The sequence below is a fragment of the Primulina huaijiensis genome, chromosome 9, assembly GCF_012295235.1.
Source record: "Primulina huaijiensis isolate GDHJ02 chromosome 9, ASM1229523v2, whole genome shotgun sequence".
Lineage (NCBI taxonomy): Eukaryota > Viridiplantae > Streptophyta > Magnoliopsida > Lamiales > Gesneriaceae > Primulina > Primulina huaijiensis.
The window spans coordinates 19,167,888-19,187,020 of NC_133314.1; the positions used below are offsets into that span (position 1 = coordinate 19,167,888).

General features: G+C 34.9%; 2 protein-coding genes across 3 annotated transcripts; one reads left to right on the forward strand and one right to left on the reverse strand.

Moving 5' to 3' along the window:
* Positions 1-1,502: 1,502 nt before the first annotated feature.
* LOC140984268 (NAD-dependent malic enzyme 59 kDa isoform, mitochondrial-like) lies at positions 1,503-11,019 on the reverse strand. The gene is made up of 19 exons (XM_073451549.1): positions 10,723-11,019; positions 10,195-10,291; positions 9,280-9,398; positions 9,026-9,193; positions 7,382-7,510; positions 6,917-6,977; positions 6,305-6,408; positions 6,139-6,222; positions 5,900-6,006; positions 5,698-5,791; positions 5,423-5,536; positions 5,169-5,234; positions 4,577-4,649; positions 4,445-4,490; positions 3,988-4,116; positions 3,830-3,901; positions 3,543-3,605; positions 1,968-2,082; positions 1,503-1,837 (listed from the first exon to the last, which is right to left on the reverse strand). Exons 1-19 carry the CDS (start codon positions 10,909-10,911, stop codon positions 1,766-1,768), a joined length of 1,902 nt encoding a protein of 633 aa, XP_073307650.1. The 5' UTR covers positions 10,912-11,019; the 3' UTR covers positions 1,503-1,765.
* Positions 11,020-13,278: 2,259 nt separating this feature from the next.
* Positions 13,279-16,208, forward strand: LOC140984267 (plasmodesmata-located protein 2-like). 2 transcript variants are annotated; one of them, XM_073451548.1, is made up of 3 exons: positions 13,279-14,384; positions 15,162-15,275; positions 15,471-16,208. In XM_073451548.1, the coding sequence occupies exons 1-3, from the start codon at positions 13,610-13,612 to the stop codon at positions 15,476-15,478; spliced, it is 897 nt and encodes a 298-aa protein (XP_073307649.1). In that variant the 5' UTR covers positions 13,279-13,609; the 3' UTR covers positions 15,479-16,208. The 2 variants fall into 2 exon arrangements, with proteins under 2 accessions (XP_073307649.1, XP_073307647.1); XM_073451546.1 differs by having other exon boundaries at positions 13,281-14,384; positions 15,379-16,189.
* Positions 16,209-19,133: the final 2,925 nt, after the last annotated feature.

Below are 19,133 nucleotides of genomic sequence, written 5' to 3' on the forward strand. Positions count from 1 at the left end.
GTATTTCGTATTCATAATTTTTGCGGAAATATTTAAAATTTTTCTCTTTAAATAAATAACATGCATCATTCATAAAATAAATTGATAAAATAGTTTAACTTTAAAAATAATAGCGGAAGTAATTATTTTGTTCAAAACAACAACTTAAAAATAAATATCCAACATATAAAAAGATGAGTTTGAACATGAAAATGCGAATAAACTGAAACATAAAGTCCTCGGGTTCCTACTACTGCCGACCCAAGCTAGCTCACTGGTCCCCGCCCTCAGTCCTGACCTCATCAGTACCTACAACAATCAAGTCTAGTGAGTCTAAAGACTCAACATGCATATATCGTGAATAACAAGTAAATATATCATAAAATCACATGCAACGTAAAAATAACGTATCGTAAAGCGTAAGGTGAAAATCGTGTCATGAGTAATTATAAATACGTGCATATCTGAAAATCGTACGTAAAAGATTTGCTCGATAGAGTCCTGTCATAAAATATCATATCGTAATTTTTCTGGTAGAGATAATGTTTCAACACAAGTGGCCCATAACATAACATGCACGTCTGATCAAACTAAACAACAGTATACTGGGCGGTTGAGATCATCACAGCCCTTGGACTGGATATTCGTGCCCATACATAATCGTAAACCGGTCGTAAGTCACCGGGTGAAGCAATCCCATAAGTGTAAGGTGGCCACAAAACATATCACATATATCTCAAAAATAAATATTTTATATTTTATGCACGTAATATAATTATAACCCTATTTTACCGGATGATTTGGATCGTTCCTAGGCTTTCTGCGACCTAATTCTAACATGAGAAACATGCAAATGATCTTGACTTGACAAGGACTTCATAACCGAATAAAAAACGAGACAACTACGCCCAACAAACTTAGTATTCAACCATGGCTTCGTACCAACCCGAACCAACATTGAACCATCATTTAGCCATGATTAAAATACACCTAAAATGATGGAAAATGTATCCCTAGGGCTGTAATACACGAAAAATGTGAATGAAGGCCAAAATCGTGAAATGCTCTTTCGAGAGTCGCTTTGGCACATTGTNTTGTCCGATTTGTTTGTTCGGTTCCAAAAATGAATATCTATCGGTTCAATTGGTAAAAAAATTCGATTACTTTGATATTAAAGAGTTTAAGACTACATTTTTGTCATAATAAATTGTTGATAAGTTATAAAATTGATAATTGAATCGTTTCATTTCAAAAGTTAAAGAAAAAAGTCGATATCATCTGAGACCTAATAAAAATTGCATTAGATAAAAACTCGAGTTTATGCAGGAGTTTACGCAAATATGTTGTCATCAACATTAATTTTGTACATTTAACACTATATTTGAACCAGTATTACAGTAAATAATTCATAATATTTTTATTCAATAAGTTGCCAGATCAATCCGTATTCTCTTAAAATTGCCACAATTCGACACAATCCATTGACATGCACAAAAGTTGGTCCTAAATTAGCTGCAATCGGCTCACAAATCAATAAAAAGCATGTCATTAGAAATGAAATTCTATCATTAAAGTCCACAGAATTTGTTACATCAATTACAGTTTAGGAAAAAGAGCCTAATTTAGAACAAATAAATATTAGGCCACCACCTTCTATATCTAAGTTTCATAAATCAATCCCCAATTTTTTTTATTAATTAGGCATAACGAACACACACAATGTGCTGCGGAATTTTTAAGCATTCTGCAGAAAAAAAATTGCCTTTAATATAGAGTAAAAGCTTCTTCACTTCTCATGAACAAGAGGGCTGTAAATAGGAAACCACATGTTGTTTCTCACATGTTGAACGGTCTCTTCCTGCATCCGAAGTGATAAATTAATATACTAAAAGTGGGCAAGTTAGACGCACACTAAATCTCTTGTTGGAAAAACTACAACTTAACAAACATGAAACGACATTTTATTTTTGGAAATAAACAGACTATACCATAGACATGTGTGACAGTTCTTTGAGCCCAACATCACCATGCCCTTCGGCGACTTCTTCAGCAACGGCTTCTCTAAGAACAGCAGCTCCGACCTCCGCCGTTATATCCCGAATACTGATCACAACAAAACATAAAAAAAATTAGAAGTAGCCAAACCATATTGAGTATTGACTGTATGTTAATATGATCATTTGCAATTTTTTTCTAAAGATACGCTTTCCTTCCAAAGTGATAAGTCAACTATCATCAAAGTTCTTCAGTTGTTTGTGTCAGTCAGTATATATATATCCCACGGATCATGAGTGATTTCTCCCAAAAAAGTTATGATTTGCAACCATAAATGCACTATGTCTTTCCCCATCAAAAATTTAAAATATGTTCTGCTCTATCAGTTTTTACATCATGGATTAGGGGTGAAAAATAAGAAGAGATGCACTTAATCACGTGATATCAATTTTAAGAATGGATATCAGATGGGACGAATACACCGCTCATCCCTCTGCTTNCACAAACGGCCAAAAACATGACCTTCCTAACTCATTGAGGTAATGTACAGTCCAAGGTCATAGGCTAAAAGCCAACCAAGAACTCGAACGAGACCCCTGCACCGAAACCTTGCTGTTGTCAATATGCATGACAGCAGCTGCGCTTGCTTTGCTTCGTTTATGAGACCAATGGCCATTGGGGATTGAACCACCGACCAGAGTCTCTTACCAACGTCCCAAGGTGTGGCTTGAACCATGGCTAAGGTCTAAAATCCAACCATAATCCAAGCAAACACCTACGACAATCCAAAGCTTCACCCGAGAACACCATGTGTTGTACCGTGGGGGGTGTTGCTTCATCTTGCTTTCATATATCATTCCAGTGGCCATATGATCAACCATGGCTTGATCTATACATCATGAGGTATTGTGTGAACCAGGGCTAAGGGCTAGAAGCCAACCAAGATCAACCCAACACCCCCAAAGCCGAAACCATTCCATAAAAAAAACAGAAAATGAAACTGTGGGGCAGTTGTCTTATTGTTTAAAAATCTTGATGGATTCGTGCACCAAGCCTTGAAAGACTCTCTTGGTCACGTCCTAGACATGCCAAGAAAGGGTTCTAGCCATGGTTACAGGCCTTAGACCAACCATGATCCGAACCTTCAACTTAGACAACCAAAACAAAAAAAATCAAGACTCAAACTTGCAACTAAGGGGAAGTTGCTGTCAAGTCTTCGTCCAGCGTGTAGGGCTTGAACTAATGGACCAACATGATCCTAACACACCCTAGTACATGTCTAGATGCAGCCTTGAGTGCCTGGAATCGAGCCAACCCCTGAAATCACAAAAACAACTCAAAACCGTGAGGCACAAGTGCAAGCCGAAAAATTNTGAAAAGTCATTTAAATTTGGGAGACAAATTTCACGCTTTTAACATAGGCACAAATTCACGCATAATCTTGTCACCTTTCTTTCAAATATTAATCAAACTTGGGAATCAATGAAAGAAAATAAAAAAAGGGCATAGCATTAGCCAAAAAAGGGAACAAAATGATGCAACATCACTCTAGAAATTGGAGATGTTACCTGTCAATAGAAGGATAAAGGATACCATTTTGAATTTCTTCATCTGTTATATAAGAAGCAAGGCTGAAAAAAGTAAAAGGAAGAGAACAAGACAAATTAGTGAAAGGTAGCTATTTTATCATCAACAATGCACTTTTCTGAAAACAAACACAAGAAGCACTGAACTCCATCTTAGATTAGAGCATTCATTAAAGAACAGTAATCTAACCCCTTTTCAAATTTAAAAACCTTTATATCTCATGCATATTTATTCATTAAGTCATAATGTAAAAGATGATATTCCATACCACTCCGCAGCAGCTTGCAGCATTTTATCCGTTATGATGCGAGCACCGGAGACGAGACTTCCCAAGCCAATCCTTAATGACCAGAACCATAATTTTTAATAATTGTTCAATACTAATAGCACTAAGTTCCAGTTTAGTTAGAAACAGTCATTACTAACCCTGGAAACAGGTACATGTTATTTGCTTGATTCACGTGACCTGTTTTTCCATTCCCTGCAACAAATTGTATGAAATTGTTATTCGACTTAAAATTTTGAGAGTATGCAACTGCTATGTTATTGCCTACACTTCTTTCTACTTGTTCCCCCAGAGAGAAAGTGCAGGAGAAACTTGAAGTGTAAGATACTCTTTACTTTCATAGAGGAAGAGTATTCAACTCAATTATAAAATGTCATAATTATTAGTCATCGAAAATCATAGACAAATTTGAAGGGGTACCAAGATCAACATTTTNTGTATAGGACTTGATTGAAGAGAAAAGAATAACATATACATGCCTTAAATTTGTTTAAGAAATAAAACAAACTATACGACGAACACGGCGCGGCAGAGACGGAGTTCTTTTTCTTTCTTGTTTTCTTGTTGAAGGGTCACGATTTTGCTGCTGGTTTATGCTGAGATTTTTGAGTANATTTGAAAGCATCAGCAGCGGAACATTCAGCTGTTTGACAGGGAGTTAGCACAAAAAAGTTCAAATGCCGTATGATAAACAAAACATTTGGTAGAAAAAGAATGCCCAGAATAAACCGTTTGCTGTGGGATTTGACATCGCAAAAATAGACGGTTTAGTGGAGTCTGACTCTCGCATGGCCCTAAGCACCTGGCCACATAACATTTAGAACTTAATAAAAATTATCATGTGAAGTAATACATTTGATGCGAGGAAGCATACAGGTCAGTATCTTCTCTTCCCACAAAAATAACCTAAATCCTTGAGTAACAAATTGATTATGTTGCATGCAATGTTAGACATTGCAAAGACCACTGAAATGAGAATTCGAAAAGTAAAAAGTCAATTGATTTTAGAATGCTGGATTACAAGATTAAAACCAACAAAGATGAGAGAGAGAAAAACATGCTTTTCTCAAAAAAAAAAAGTTTGCATAAAAAACTATGTTGGAGTGAAATTATGCAAATGATGGGTGGAAGGAAGTCACAGGGCCATAAAGGAAGCCAGGAAACATGTAAAATATGGCAGAGATTCTTATCATGACGCTAATTAAGGTGAATGAGAAATCATTATGTTGGATAAAATATTAAAGTCAAATCACTGGGAAAAATAAAAATCAAGGTTCACAACACAGGTACCAGAAGAAAGTTCAACAAAATGGTTGCACACCTGCTCATTAAAGACACCGCCAACTCCAGACAAACCAAGAAGCACATGTGGCTTAACCTTTTTCACCTGCATCAAAGAGTCAAAAATTTAAATTTCAAAGTAAAGCTATAGTAACTAAAAGAAGGAAAACATAAATAATTCCAAAGACCGAGTAACCTTGAGAGTAATGATATCAATATTAAACATGATTCAACGCTTTCCAGGAAATTTAATCTCATGACAACACTTTAACTGGTTTTAAAGAAAAGACTTACCACTTCAAGGAGACTGGATCCTTCACCAAGTCCAAGTCCTTCAATTTCACTATGGGATTTAGCAAATGGAGCAGCTGCAGGATCAATACCTTTTCTTTCTTTTGTTATCAGACCCTGCAGTCATACATATTAAAAATAATCAAAGAAGAGGAAAAAAATGAAGAAGAAAAATTGAATTAAGATACTTGAAAATAAAAAAAATTTGTGGTGAGAATAACATAGATTTGGCATTGGCAAACATAAATTAATATTGCTTGAAAGAGGTAAACCAATACATCTTTGTCAAGCAGGAAAAAGTGAGAATCTGCAGTTGATTCTGTCATTCTGGAAACAGCTTGTAAGGCCATCTTAAGAACACCAAGTCCAGCGCTGCAATCGACACAGTGAAGTGAGAAAATAGACCAAAGTGTCCCCATGTGGATTTATCATGACACACTTCAATCATGTAAAGATATGTAAAAACCAATACTACACAACCTTCCAGCTCCAACCACAACTATCTTTTGGTTCGCAAAATCAGTCAAAGGCCGCCCCTGTGCCCTAACTGCACCAAGGAGCCCAGCCAAAGCAACACCAGCTGTTCCCTACATAACAAGACAGAAAATAAGCATAAGAACACTAGTGCACAGATGCATAAAACTACCGCCAGAACATCTAAGTTTCACAGTTTTTACTAGTATTAGAGGGATAGAAGGAAGGGCCTGATTCAAGTTTACCTGTATGTCGTCGTTGAACATGCAAAACCTTTTACGATAACGATCTAGTGTCTCAAAAGCCCACTTCATTTGGAAATCCTCAAACTGGGAACATTGTCTCAACAACCAAATTGTTAGCAAGTGCGTCATTACTCATTAGCAAAATTTGTTTTCAATACAAATATACCTGCACAACAGCCTTAGGCCAACGTGCATGAACTGCTTCAATGAATTCATCAACAACTGCTAAATATTCATCTCCTTCCAGCCTTGATTGTCTCAATCCTAAATCTGTATACAATCATGTGAAAAACAACACTTACAGGAGTCACCTATCAGCAAAAAGCTTAAAGGATTTTACTACATCTAAAATACAGATGCCCTAACCAAGAAATAAGATTGAGATAATCTTTTAGGCATATTTTGGTACACATGATCGTTCAATAAATAATCACTCATCATTATATCAACCGAACCAAATGGTGCCTTAATATATAACAAAATTGGAGCAGAAAATAGCACATCTATGAGTTTCCAATGTTAAAGATGTAAGCGAGCATGTAGAGTAATAATCAAAGAGCTTCACAACTCTTTGTTTCTTGAACAGAACACAAAGCATTTAGCTAAACAGTATCTCAACCCAACTACCTTGAAGACATGATATGACTTCAGGGGAGACAATGATGTCTAAAGTAAGAACAAGAAACAAAAAGCCTGATATAGAATCAGAGAAGGAATAGAAGGTAAAAGGCATAATAAGTAAACCAAGACATGAATAAGCTTAATCATGTTCACTCACAAAGGGGATCTTCAAGAAGCTTTGGATTGTTTGTGCCAACATCAAGCATAACTGGAAGTATCTGGAAACATGGGCGATTTAATTCCGTGCGCCAAAAAGAAGGAACATAAAACCAAAAACAAATAAGAAAAATACTTGCAAGACTGGTATACACTCAATATCTTTAAAATTATCTAGCTTTGTTTTCAAAGTCCAGATCTCTGTCTCATTATATCTTGAGATCACCCTAAATTTGGTCAACCACAAAAGGTTGGCTAGTTACCAACATGCATAAATACATTTTGTAGATGCTTGCATATATTCATGCTTATGTGTTTTTATAGTGTGATTGAAATGTCTAACCAATAAAATTATAAAAAATCATTCCACATCCAAACTATTCGGCTAGGGCACAAAAACGCGAAGATGTAACTTCACTAGGTTGTCATCTATACAAATTCTCAGAGAGGGACCAGTAGAACGTACTCTTTGTGGGTTGATGCCAGCAGCTGCCACATACATGTCAAGTTTCCCTATTGGGATGCCTATTCCCTGAACACCAAGATCACCCAGACCAAGGATACGGCTGCCATCTGTCAGCACAATCATATCAACCTGCAACAAGAAATGGTTTGGCATGTAACGCTAATCATGGTAGCTGGTAAAATATCATTTCAGGGCTTTAAAACTGCATAAGATTAAAAAAAATGCAATCAAGATATAATTTCATATCAAACTTAATAGCTTCACAAAAAGGAAAATCACATACATAATCCACACTTGTGCGAGAAGGTATACTCAATATACTTTCTTTTTCTCATGATCAATGTATGGAAAAAATCACATGGTTTAATACCAATCAATAAGAAAACATGGTCAGAAGAGAAGGTTTATGCAATAATAATTTGTTAAAATATATATGATATATATGTTAATGTGGAATCAGTTGCAAGGAACACTTNGTAGAAAAATAAAGTATATTTATTAAATCAAATAAACAATTGTTTTAAAAATAAAAATNAGGATACGGCTGCCATCTGTCAGCACAATCATATCAACCTGCAACAAGAAATGGTTTGGCATGTAACGCTAATCATGGTAGCTGGTAAAATATCATTTCAGGGCTTTAAAACTGCATAAGATTAAAAAAAATGCAATCAAGATATAATTTCATATCAAACTTAATAGCTTCACAAAAAGGAAAATCACATACATAATCCACACTTGTGCGAGAAGGTATACTCAATATACTTTCTTTTTCTCATGATCAATGTATGGAAAAAATCACATGGTTTAATACCAATCAATAAGAAAACATGGTCAGAAGAGAAGGTTTATGCAATAATAATTTGTTAAAATATATATGATATATATGTTAATGTGGAATCAGTTGCAAGGAACACTTTCCCATAGGATCCTAGACCTTCTCCAGGTACTATAATTTTTTCAAATTTGACTTTGTCAGAGAAAAATTTCATTGGCTTGATTGTGAGAATATCAATTTTCTGACATTAAAGGTAGACAAATGGGTGGCAATTTTTCAAAGAGTCAAATTAAAGTTAAAGAGGACACAGAAGGAGCTCATGGCATGTATGAAATATAATCTTAAAACAGTGAATTAATACAGCTGCTTCTAAAGAGCCAACGGTAAAGGTGACAAAGGTAAATATCACATGACTATTTTCCACAGAAATGATGCAAAAGCTCAGATTGCCTATAGTCATCTTAAGTGCATCGATGGGCAGCTTGACGTACAATCAGCTTCATACAACAAATAAAACTTGACCCTGCTCCATAGGAAAATGGTCACCAACGACAGAAGAATAATGGTATTGCTGTGTTACCTCTAAGAAAATTATACAGCACCAAAGGTAATAATAGCATATAAGAATTTCTTAGGAAATCACAGGCTGATGTGCAGAAGAGTGAAAGGTACAAATAAAATTATAAATAATGAAAATTAGGATGACTAATTATGCTCAGGCTCACAGGTCTTTGGTCCTGAGAATTGCTTCTTAACATTTTCCAAATTGAATATCACAGAAATAAAATATATCAAGTTTGAAGAGAGAAATTATTTAACTGCCAAGAAGGTAACAATGAAGATGACATCCAAGTTCCACACAATACCTGACGACCAGGCCAGTTGTAGATCATAGACATCATTTCCCCCTTATCTTTGGCACTGAAATACATCCCACGTGGACGTCTAAATAACCCTGAATAATTTTGGCACACCAATCCTACTGTTGGAGTATATATTATTGGAGCAAAATTCTTTATGTTATCAATGAGAACCTGCAAGAGAAAGCAAAGATCACTTAGGCTAATACCGATTTTAAAAAGGTATAACTCCATAGAAGCCATGTAACAAAAAAACTTACTCGGTAGTATAATGTCTCATTCCTGTCATGCAATCTATTCAAAATTCTCCATTTTGCAAGGGATACAATATTACTGGGCTGACCTTGAGTATTTTTTTCCAATGACAAATATGACTCCACTGAAACAGAAGAAGGATTAACTTTATAAGCTACAAGCTCTGGCCATTATAAAATAATGCACCAGATAGATGTATAAACTAACTGCTAGGTTGATTTCTGTACTCTTGAAGACATAAATGAAGATGTGTTAAAATAACAGAATAACCCTTGAATAATTTACGACAACAAAAAAAATACATAAATTGCATCCTTTGCTTGGCAAACATATACATCTATGATTCCATATATAATTAAATCCATTCGTATTTCTTAATCAAATGATAAAAATTGAAAAACCACAAGTCAAATCATCTTCTCTCTTGTGCGTACAACACCTATCTCCTTTGTGATAATTTTTATCCAGTTTGTTGATCATAAACAAATTTAAACAAATGACCACGACAAGCTCTATAAAATCTTATAAAAGCAATTAGAACCGAGGACGATTTTGCACTTCAAGAAATGAGGGACTCATTATTGATAGTACAGAAACGAATTTAAACAAATGACCCCGACAAGCACTATAAAATCTTATAAAAGCAATTTTAATTCAGGAGGATTCTGCACTTAAAGAGATGAGAGACTCGTTATTTATAGTACAGAGAAGATATCAGGTAAACGTCATCCAGAAGACAGTGGATTTAATAAAACAGAGCAACACAGGGATTGACAAGATTCTGATTATTGCATTTTTTGAGAGACCATGAAAATACCAATCAATATGTTGATCCAATAAATAATTTAGAAGAACAATGAGTATCAAAGAGCGAAGAACTAAAAGATTCAAAAATCGAGTGTACGGATGATCTAACTCACTGAAACGAGCATACTGGTGTTCAAATGATATCACGCGAGGTGGAAGGAGCCCACGTAACCCCAGACGATCTCTTTCCGTCAAAGGGAAACCTGTATCCTGCTCTTTTGAACTGAATCAGTCAGAAAATTTCAAAGCACGTCTTCAGAAATGCTCAGATGGCTTCTTACCCCAAATAAATATACAATCGCTTGATACTATTCTATGCATCAGTACACTTTCTTAGCCTACGGAAATAAATCACGCCAATGCATAACCAATAAGCACACAAAGTTACTTCTATTTTAGTCAACATCCACAGCCTCTTTGTTCATTCAACAATAGACAGAAAATTCGAATCGCGCAGAGATATATCATGCTTCCTCTCTTTCACGCATTTCAGACGAACGGAAATGGAAAAGAAACACAACGGAAGTAACTTGGAGTCGAACAAAACATTTATAGATCTCGAAATGCAAAAACAAAGCGTCACTCAACAATCTAAAGATTGATCTAGTCAAATCAACTAAACTGATAGCTAACAGACAAACCTTGTTAAACCAGGGATCGTGGAGAATGTCGGCACCACGCTTGTACACAATACACGGTCCAGGAATCGCAGTCGACATCCACCGCCGCGATTGGCGGAGACTCGACGCCGCAGATCTCGCAGCCTTCCACATCATTCCCCTCCTATAACTCAACGAAACCCGAGTATGTATATATATATATATATACATACAAGTTCACATTAGATTCGATGAATTCGTAGACAGAATTTAACTTTTTATCTGACGACTTAGTCTTTGAAAGTTGAAATGGAACTCGATACTAATAAGCTGACAGTGAAGACGCGAAAACGACTACAGCTTCCCGTAATAAATGGGGCAGGATGGCAGCAACTAGCAAGGGCAAAATTGGTATCTCCCATTGGGCTTGGGTCAAACGCCGTTGATTTTTTATGGACTAAAGACTTTGGATTGCATGCATGAGATTTAGGATCAACACAAAAATTGCTATGAAAACTTTTGGGAGAAATTTTGTGTGATAGATTTTCGATTTTATTATAAAAAAATATTATTTTTGATTATTGGTATAGACCAGATCGACTTGTCTAACAAATATAAATATGTGATTTACGATTAAAATCTGGTCTAGTTTTCTTAGGTTGTTTGTGTTATTTTGTATTGCTAGTATTCAACATAATGGTATTTGTAATTGTAAATATATTTGTGTTGTAAAATTCACTCTTTTGGTAGATTTTTCATCAATTTTTTTTTAATGTTTGTAAAGATTTGTGTAAAATATTGGATACAATTATTTTAAAAAAATCATGAAAGTTTTTCATAATTGAATATAGGCTTATATATGGTTCAAAAAAAAAAAAGGCTTATATATATTGTTAGGATTATGTGAGATCGACTATTATAAAAGATCATATATTATTATTTATATTAATGATATGTTTATCAATAAATTTATTAGTTTAAAATTTTATAGTCTTTTCACTTTTCTGAAAGGTTGCACTGAAACGAAAAAGAAAGGTTGCAATGAAACTGAATAGCTGGAGTCTGGGAATGGCATATGTGATTTCTTTTACCTTTTCAGATTTAGTTATTTTAAATATAATTATTTATTTATTGTTGTTTATAACAAATTGTGTCGGATCTAAAATTGGAGATATTGCCCTGTCGGATTAGACCGGTTCCACGTTTTTGGATTTCGGATAAATGGACCTGTGCGAATCCTATTGAATTCTGGATTGGATTTATTTGATCAAGAGTAAAATATAATTCGAAACCAAATTAAATTGAATCATATTACAACTTATTCGAAATCAATTTTCACTTTTTTACAACCAATACACACACAAATAAACTACTTTGAATCGGATTACAATATTTTTGTATCAGTTTTCAAGAAACTCAATCCGATTAAACATTAATGTCGAATTCAGTTCAGATAATCGGTTCCAGCTCAAACTGAACTAATTTTGGATCGATCCGATATGATATATAAACATCCGTAGGTAAAATTCGAGGAATTAGGGGTGGCCGCGGAGGAATATTTAGTCCAACAACAGTTATTTGAAAAAGTTGAAACCTTTGCTTTTATTATTTTATGTTCTCCATCAATTAACCTCATCGCTGTTCAAAAGGAAAATTCGATTTCATTCTTTGTTTGATTGCACGGAAGACATTGAACACNACAATTGTTTATTTGATTTAATAAATATACTTTATTTTTCTACAATGAGATTTTCAAATTTAAATTATATATATACGAGTGATATTTTGTTATTATGTGTTTAAATTATAAATTTAATTTTCTTTAAAAAAATTAAAAAATTCAAAATCGAGTTGATCGGATTAATTTGAGTTCGGGTTCTGATTGGATTCGGATTGAGCAATTTTTGAATAGTACTAATGTTCAAGACACCCAATCCATCAGAATGGACAAACCTACAAATTTCCCAAGTTTGCGTTATTTTCATATAAACTAAGGTGGCCCCCTACATAGTTTTTTCCCTTCCAAATATTGATGATAATCAAAAGCTAAAGTTTGTAATAAAAAAAAGGAAGTTGGAGTGTATTTTATATTGTGTTGTTATATTTTTTTATGACATAAAAAGTCGCAGTCGTTAACATTATTGTATCTTGACCAAGTATAATTAATAGTCGTTACATCGATTGTAACATTATTATATTTTGCCTTAAATATACGAAGGATATTTATAAAAAAATTTAAAAAGGGATAATTTACTTAGTTTATATAAACTAATTTAACCTATTTTTTAAAAAAATCTGAAAAGTATTAAATATTCATAATGAATCTAAAGACAAAGTCTCACAAGTTTTCTTCTTCCTTACCAGTTGGAACTTGAAACTTCAAAAGAATAAATTGAAGTTCTAAGTCATAATCGAATCAAAATCACAGTCGTCGAAAAACTAGAACTGGAACAATATCGAAACGATTCGATTCGATTCGATTCCGCCTTATATCGAAACCGAGACTAATGGTTCCTCTCCGGACCGGAATATTCACTTTACAGCAATGGTCAAGCATATAGGCAAACGTTACAAGACAAAATGATACAATTCATTTTTGGAGTAAAGTACACATTAATAAGAAGTTCAACGGCCAAAAATCAAATTGAACACCTGAAACTCTTACAGCAAACGGAACGGACAGTGCTACAACTTTGTGTACAGGGGAAAAAGATGCATCTCTCTTGAACAGATTCAAGCAAGACTCCTTTTTATTTTTTGGACCTTTGAGCAAAACAGAGAAATCTTCCACACCCTTCAAAATTTCCGCATTATTACCAAAACCCATCTCGAAAGAACCCCAGAAAAGTCTAATTTTTCGAACCTCTATTCAAAATCAACAATAAATATACCAAAATGGCCAGGACTTGATTCATCAAAGACTACACGAATGGGTTTTCCCAGAAATCCTTTCTCAAGTTTATCTCTTTTCCTGTCGATTTTGACCATTCTTGAACTCACCCCACCGTCCAACTCTGCCACAGACTACACCACCCTTGTGTACAAAGGCTGTGCAAAGCAACCTCTACAAGATCCAACAGGTGTGTACTCACAAGCCCTTTCATCTCTCTTTGGGACCCTCATTGCCCAATCCTCGAAATCGAAGTTTTACAAGAATACAGCAGGCAGTGGCCAGACCACAATCATGGGCCTTTTCCAATGCAGAGGTGATTTATCAAATGTTGATTGCTACAACTGTGTCAGCAGGCTTCCTACTCTCATAGACAAGCTATGCGGCAAGCCAATTGCTGCAAGAATCCATCTTTTTGGCTGCTACATGCACTATGAGGTTTCGGGGTTCACCCAAATCTCTGGGATGGAAATGCTGTACAAAAGCTGTGGTGGGACAAATGTTGGTGGGGCAGGTTTTGAAGAGAGGAGAGACACTGCTTTGAATACGCTGGAAAATGGGATGGGTAGTGGGAATGGGTTTTATACAACAACTTATGAGTCTGTTTTTGCGATGGGGCAGTGTGAAGGTGATGTGGGAAACTCTGACTGTGTGGAGTGTGTGAAACAAGCAGTTCAGAGAGCTCAGGTTGAGTGTGGAAGCTCTATTTCTGCTCAAATTTATCTCCACAAGTGTTATATTAGTTATAGTTATTATCCCAATGGTGTCCCTAGAACACCATCATCTGCTTCAGATACCTCTCCTTCTTCATCAGGTTTTGCTTTACTTTGCTCACTGGTTACTTTTCATTTTTTTGTTCTATACTTTGCTTGATATTTGGTCTTCACTCTTCCATGTTCATTGATGAATGATTATTTAAATTAATTAAGTTACAGTTGTTGGATTAGATGATTGAATAACACTAGCAATTCTTAAAGATAAAAATAAAGGTGAGGTGTTTTGTCTGTCTTTCATCTGTGAGACTTTTCCGTTGGATGTACGAAGCTTAGGGTAAGTGGAGGTGGTCTTTGTTCGATAAAAAAAAAAATCAAATTTAATGTGTGGTCAATGAGAAAAATTTCAAATTTGGTGCTTAATCTTTTGAAATGCTAGTTGTTGCTCCTGCTTAATATTATATATAAGTCGTTGCTTCGATGAGCTTCTTGAGTGCCCCTTGGATTTAAAGAGAAATGTCTTATTATCCTGAATAAATGTGTTCAAAGATGATCTTTGTTGAAAAATACGAGGGATAAGATGGGCACATTACCAAGTATCTGTTCTCAAATTATAATTAATACCATAACGGCTGTCGGATTTATAAGTATCATGGTTACTAAGCTGCATATCATATATTATCCTCGAGTGTGCTATTCTGCTCAATTATATTCAGGTGTGCGGGATGTTTATGTAAATATAATTAAGAATTTTCCAACTTAGAATAAGTGTCTGTTTAGTTAAGCCTAAGATTTGTGGGACTTATCTTTAGATTTGTAATTATTAATTGTATTGAAAGTATTTTAATGCAAGTTGTATTTGGTTATCACATGGTAAGGTAAAGAGTCCAATACCGGAAAGACGGTGGCTATAATAGTAGGAGGGGCAGCAGGAGTCGGGTTCTTGGTCATTTTCATGCTGTTTGCAAGAGGTTTATTGAAGAAAAAAGATGGTTAGTAAAGACACAATTTGTTGCTCTTTGAATTCCTTTGCTTATTTTCTCTTTTGTTTTTCATGTTCTTTCCATGTTTGTAATTTAATTTCATCTCATACAGATTACTAACGGCAAGAAATGGATATCGAAAGCGAATTGTCTCTATCAAGGTGAAAATTTTCCATGTTGGTAATTTAATTTCATCTCATACAGATTATTAACGGCAGGAAATGCATATCGAAAGCGAATTATCTCTATCGAGGACAAATTTTCCATTATGATAAAGTGGTGGATTCAAGGTTTCTTGAGTGTAAGATTCTTGAAATCAATTGAAAATTGAAGTCATTTTTTTAGGTTTTTATAGTTTTTTTTTCTGCTGGAATCTCTCATATTTTCTATATGAGATGGCAAGAGATTTTGTGGGCATCAAAGAAAAGTTATGGACTAGAAACTCTTGTTATTTATCCCCTTCTCAATCTAAGTTGCTCTGGTGTCGAATACCCGTACCTCAAAATCCAGTCTCCGTTATATCTTCAAGTCGTGACGATGAGAAATGATCAAAAAGCTTGCATCTTGAGACAAAGAATATTGAAACTATGGTTGGTTTCTAGTTTGTAACATCGAAATTCATGAAATTAGTAGCCAAATTTTGTCCCTTTTTGTCCCATTTGCCATGTGAGTTTTGTCTATTTTCTTGCATTGTATGGAATAATCCTTTCTCTTTTTCTGCAAGCTTTAATGGCTCTTTGGCAAAGATTCTCCTTCCTCTTCTTGCCTTGTGTATGCACTTTTGTTTTTTTGTAAATATCTTTTTGTTAAGTCAAATATTCGAGCAACAGAAGAGTTAAAGAATTTTGAGTATGTTACCATCTTTTGCAATCTTCACTGGCTCATTGCTAAAGTTCCAGGATAAATAATTAAGGGTGTGTTTAATCCATTGTTCGGATATTTCTTTTGAGAAAATGTTTTTTTTTTTGAAAAAATATTGAAATATATGATTGGTTTTGATTGTAGAGTAAAAAAAAATTATTTTCTCGAGCATTTTGTTTGAGTCTTTTTTACTGATATTGATTTTTTTAATATTATGTGGATAATGAAAATTGTAAAAGATATTTGCTTCTTTTTTTTCCCTTTTTCTCTTCCTTTTTTTCTTTTTCTTTATTCAAAATACAATATTATTTGATGATGCTATGAGTCTCTTAATCCATAGGCATGATCCTCTTCCCATTCTGGTTGAGGCCAGAGGTTCGAACTGTGGAGACTAACAAAAAAATGCACAAGTTTTAATAAATATATATTTGAATTAAAAGTACTTGTCATGTTGGAAGATGTGGTAATTTTTGGGAGAGATGAACATTTGAAAAAAAATCTTGTCATGTTGGGAGATGTGATGATGAATTCAAATTCATCAAGCTGCCCTCTAGTTCTGTGCTTGCATATTCTTTTTGAGTTCTTGGATCCGCTCCTGATCTAGATCTACTTTCGGCTACTCTTTTCAACGGAGTTCCGTGGAAAAGAATAAGCTTTTCAGTTGAAGATGGTGGTGTATCGTTTTATCGCACTCAATTCGTAGCGAAAGTTTAAAATTTAAATTTTCGATATTCAAAATATTGTTTGGGTGTCGTATGGTTCTACATCCGTTCGTAAAGTGTTTATCGAATGTTACTTTTAGCGTTTAATATTTGGCTCCAACTATTCCATATATTAAGCATCAACTAGAAGTCGTTTGAGAAACTCCAAGAATACTGTAAAGCTTTGTCTTTTCATCATCGGACACATTGTTACTAAAAAAAATTCCAGACTTTCCAAAATTAACAGCATTGTAAGGAATATGTTGTTTGACAGTTATGAATAAATATGTAAACGGCAATTAAAATAGCAAATTTGTGTTTTATCAGAATTAAGTGTTGTGTCAGATGTTACAACATCTTGGACAACATGCAGCGGAATATTAACTTTTCTAACACAAATCGACTTTAAATAAATAAACAGACAAGATTAAATATGCACAGGTATAAATACTTGTGCGGTGCCTTATGGCAAAAATTAATCACTAGAAAACCACAATGTTTACACAAAAACCTATCACTAGTGATTATAACAAAAATCAATTTTCTCAACAAGTTGAGAAAACAAATGCTTACTAAAAACAAGTAATCAAAATAAAAACTAAAACAAGAAAGCCAAAACGTGATGCCAAAAGGAGAAACCACGAAAACAATCTTCAGCCAACTTCTTCACAGATGTTGTCTGCAGATGTTCCCAACATTCAAGGCAACACGCGATATCTGCACTCTTCAAAACAATACGATCCTTGACGAATTATTTCTTTGATATTCTCGGCATGCACAAGTGCGTGTATGACTATTCTTCATGAAGAAGCCGAGAGAAGATGTATTTGATCTCTTATTTATAGATGTAAACTTTATCTCCACAAAGAAACCTATAACATAAGGAAAGTAAGAGTTTTATTAGAAATAAACTCTATTTAACCGTTGATATCATATCTCTATAAATCATTCTAATAAATAACATATCTAGACTACTTTTGAATGATTATCTCCTTATCTAAGAAAGACAAAATCACATAAAATAATCTACTCAATCAAATCAACAAGGAAAAATAATTTTAGAGAAAAAATAAAGATCTAGGGAATTATAATAATTAAAGTCGAGAATATTATTTCCCTTCAATCTCCTCTTTTTTGCTTTTCTTGGACAAAAATGAGATCAAACCCTTTTATCCTTGATTTCGCTCAAATACACTCCCCCTGAGTTAGTAAACTTTTCTCCCCCTAAATAAAATGCTGTTAGTAAGAGTGTTGTTAGTAATGTTGACAACATTCGAGACAACACCTGCAACAGTTTCATTAACAGTTTATAAGACGACTACATCTGAGGAGAGATAACAACCTAGACCGAGATATTAGAAAAATAAGAACACAAACAGAAACAACCAAAAAATCTACACATCATCATCTTCATCACTACTGTCCTCTTCCTCATCATCATCCTTAGTCCCTGACGGACCAGCACCCGTTTGAGCATCTCCCCTTTTTTGTCCGGGAAAGACACTTACTTCCAAGAGAAACCCGAGGTCAGCAGCCAAATCCTCATAATATGCCAAGTCTGCCTTAAGCTGGGATATCTTTTTAATAGTATGGTCGAGATGAGCCTGAATTCCAGCTACAGGAATCTTCACAAAATCAGCAGTTGGTGTATGAGAGGTGGAACCTTGAGAAGGTCCAGAAGCAGGAGGTGTTGTGGTAGGGTCTATCCAAGGAAGGTCAATCTTGCGGTTTCCTTTGAAGAAGGCAGGGGCAATTTTGATTGTTTCACTGGATTCAGACAGTCCCTCACTCACATCTCGAACAAATCCCTGGGATACCAGTATCTCATAGATCAAACTGGGAAACGGTAACTTGGATGACTTCAATCCTCCATTCGCATACTGTATGACAGTATAAAAGATGAGACGCCCAAGGTCCAAAGTGCAGTTGCCAATGGCAAACAGAGTCAGTGCCTGGGACTTAGTGACCACCGTAGCGTTGGTGGTTGGTGTCCAGTTTCGGATGGCAATCTTGTGCAGCACTGAGTATAGGGACGTGAGATTTGAAACGGAGACCTTATGTGGATGAGCAGGGAATTTGCTAAGCACGCCACCAGTTAGGACATAGATTACCTCATCAAGATCCGGTTGTGGACCTACAACAATTTCAGGTGTACTGGAATAAGTATTGATGACATGAGGGTCGAAATTATACATCCTGTTGCGTACAAACACTTGACCAAACTTCGCCGAGCTCGCATTACCAACACCCGACGAGAGGTTGCCATAGAATTCAAGCACAACTTTTGGGGCAATAAGGCTGTACA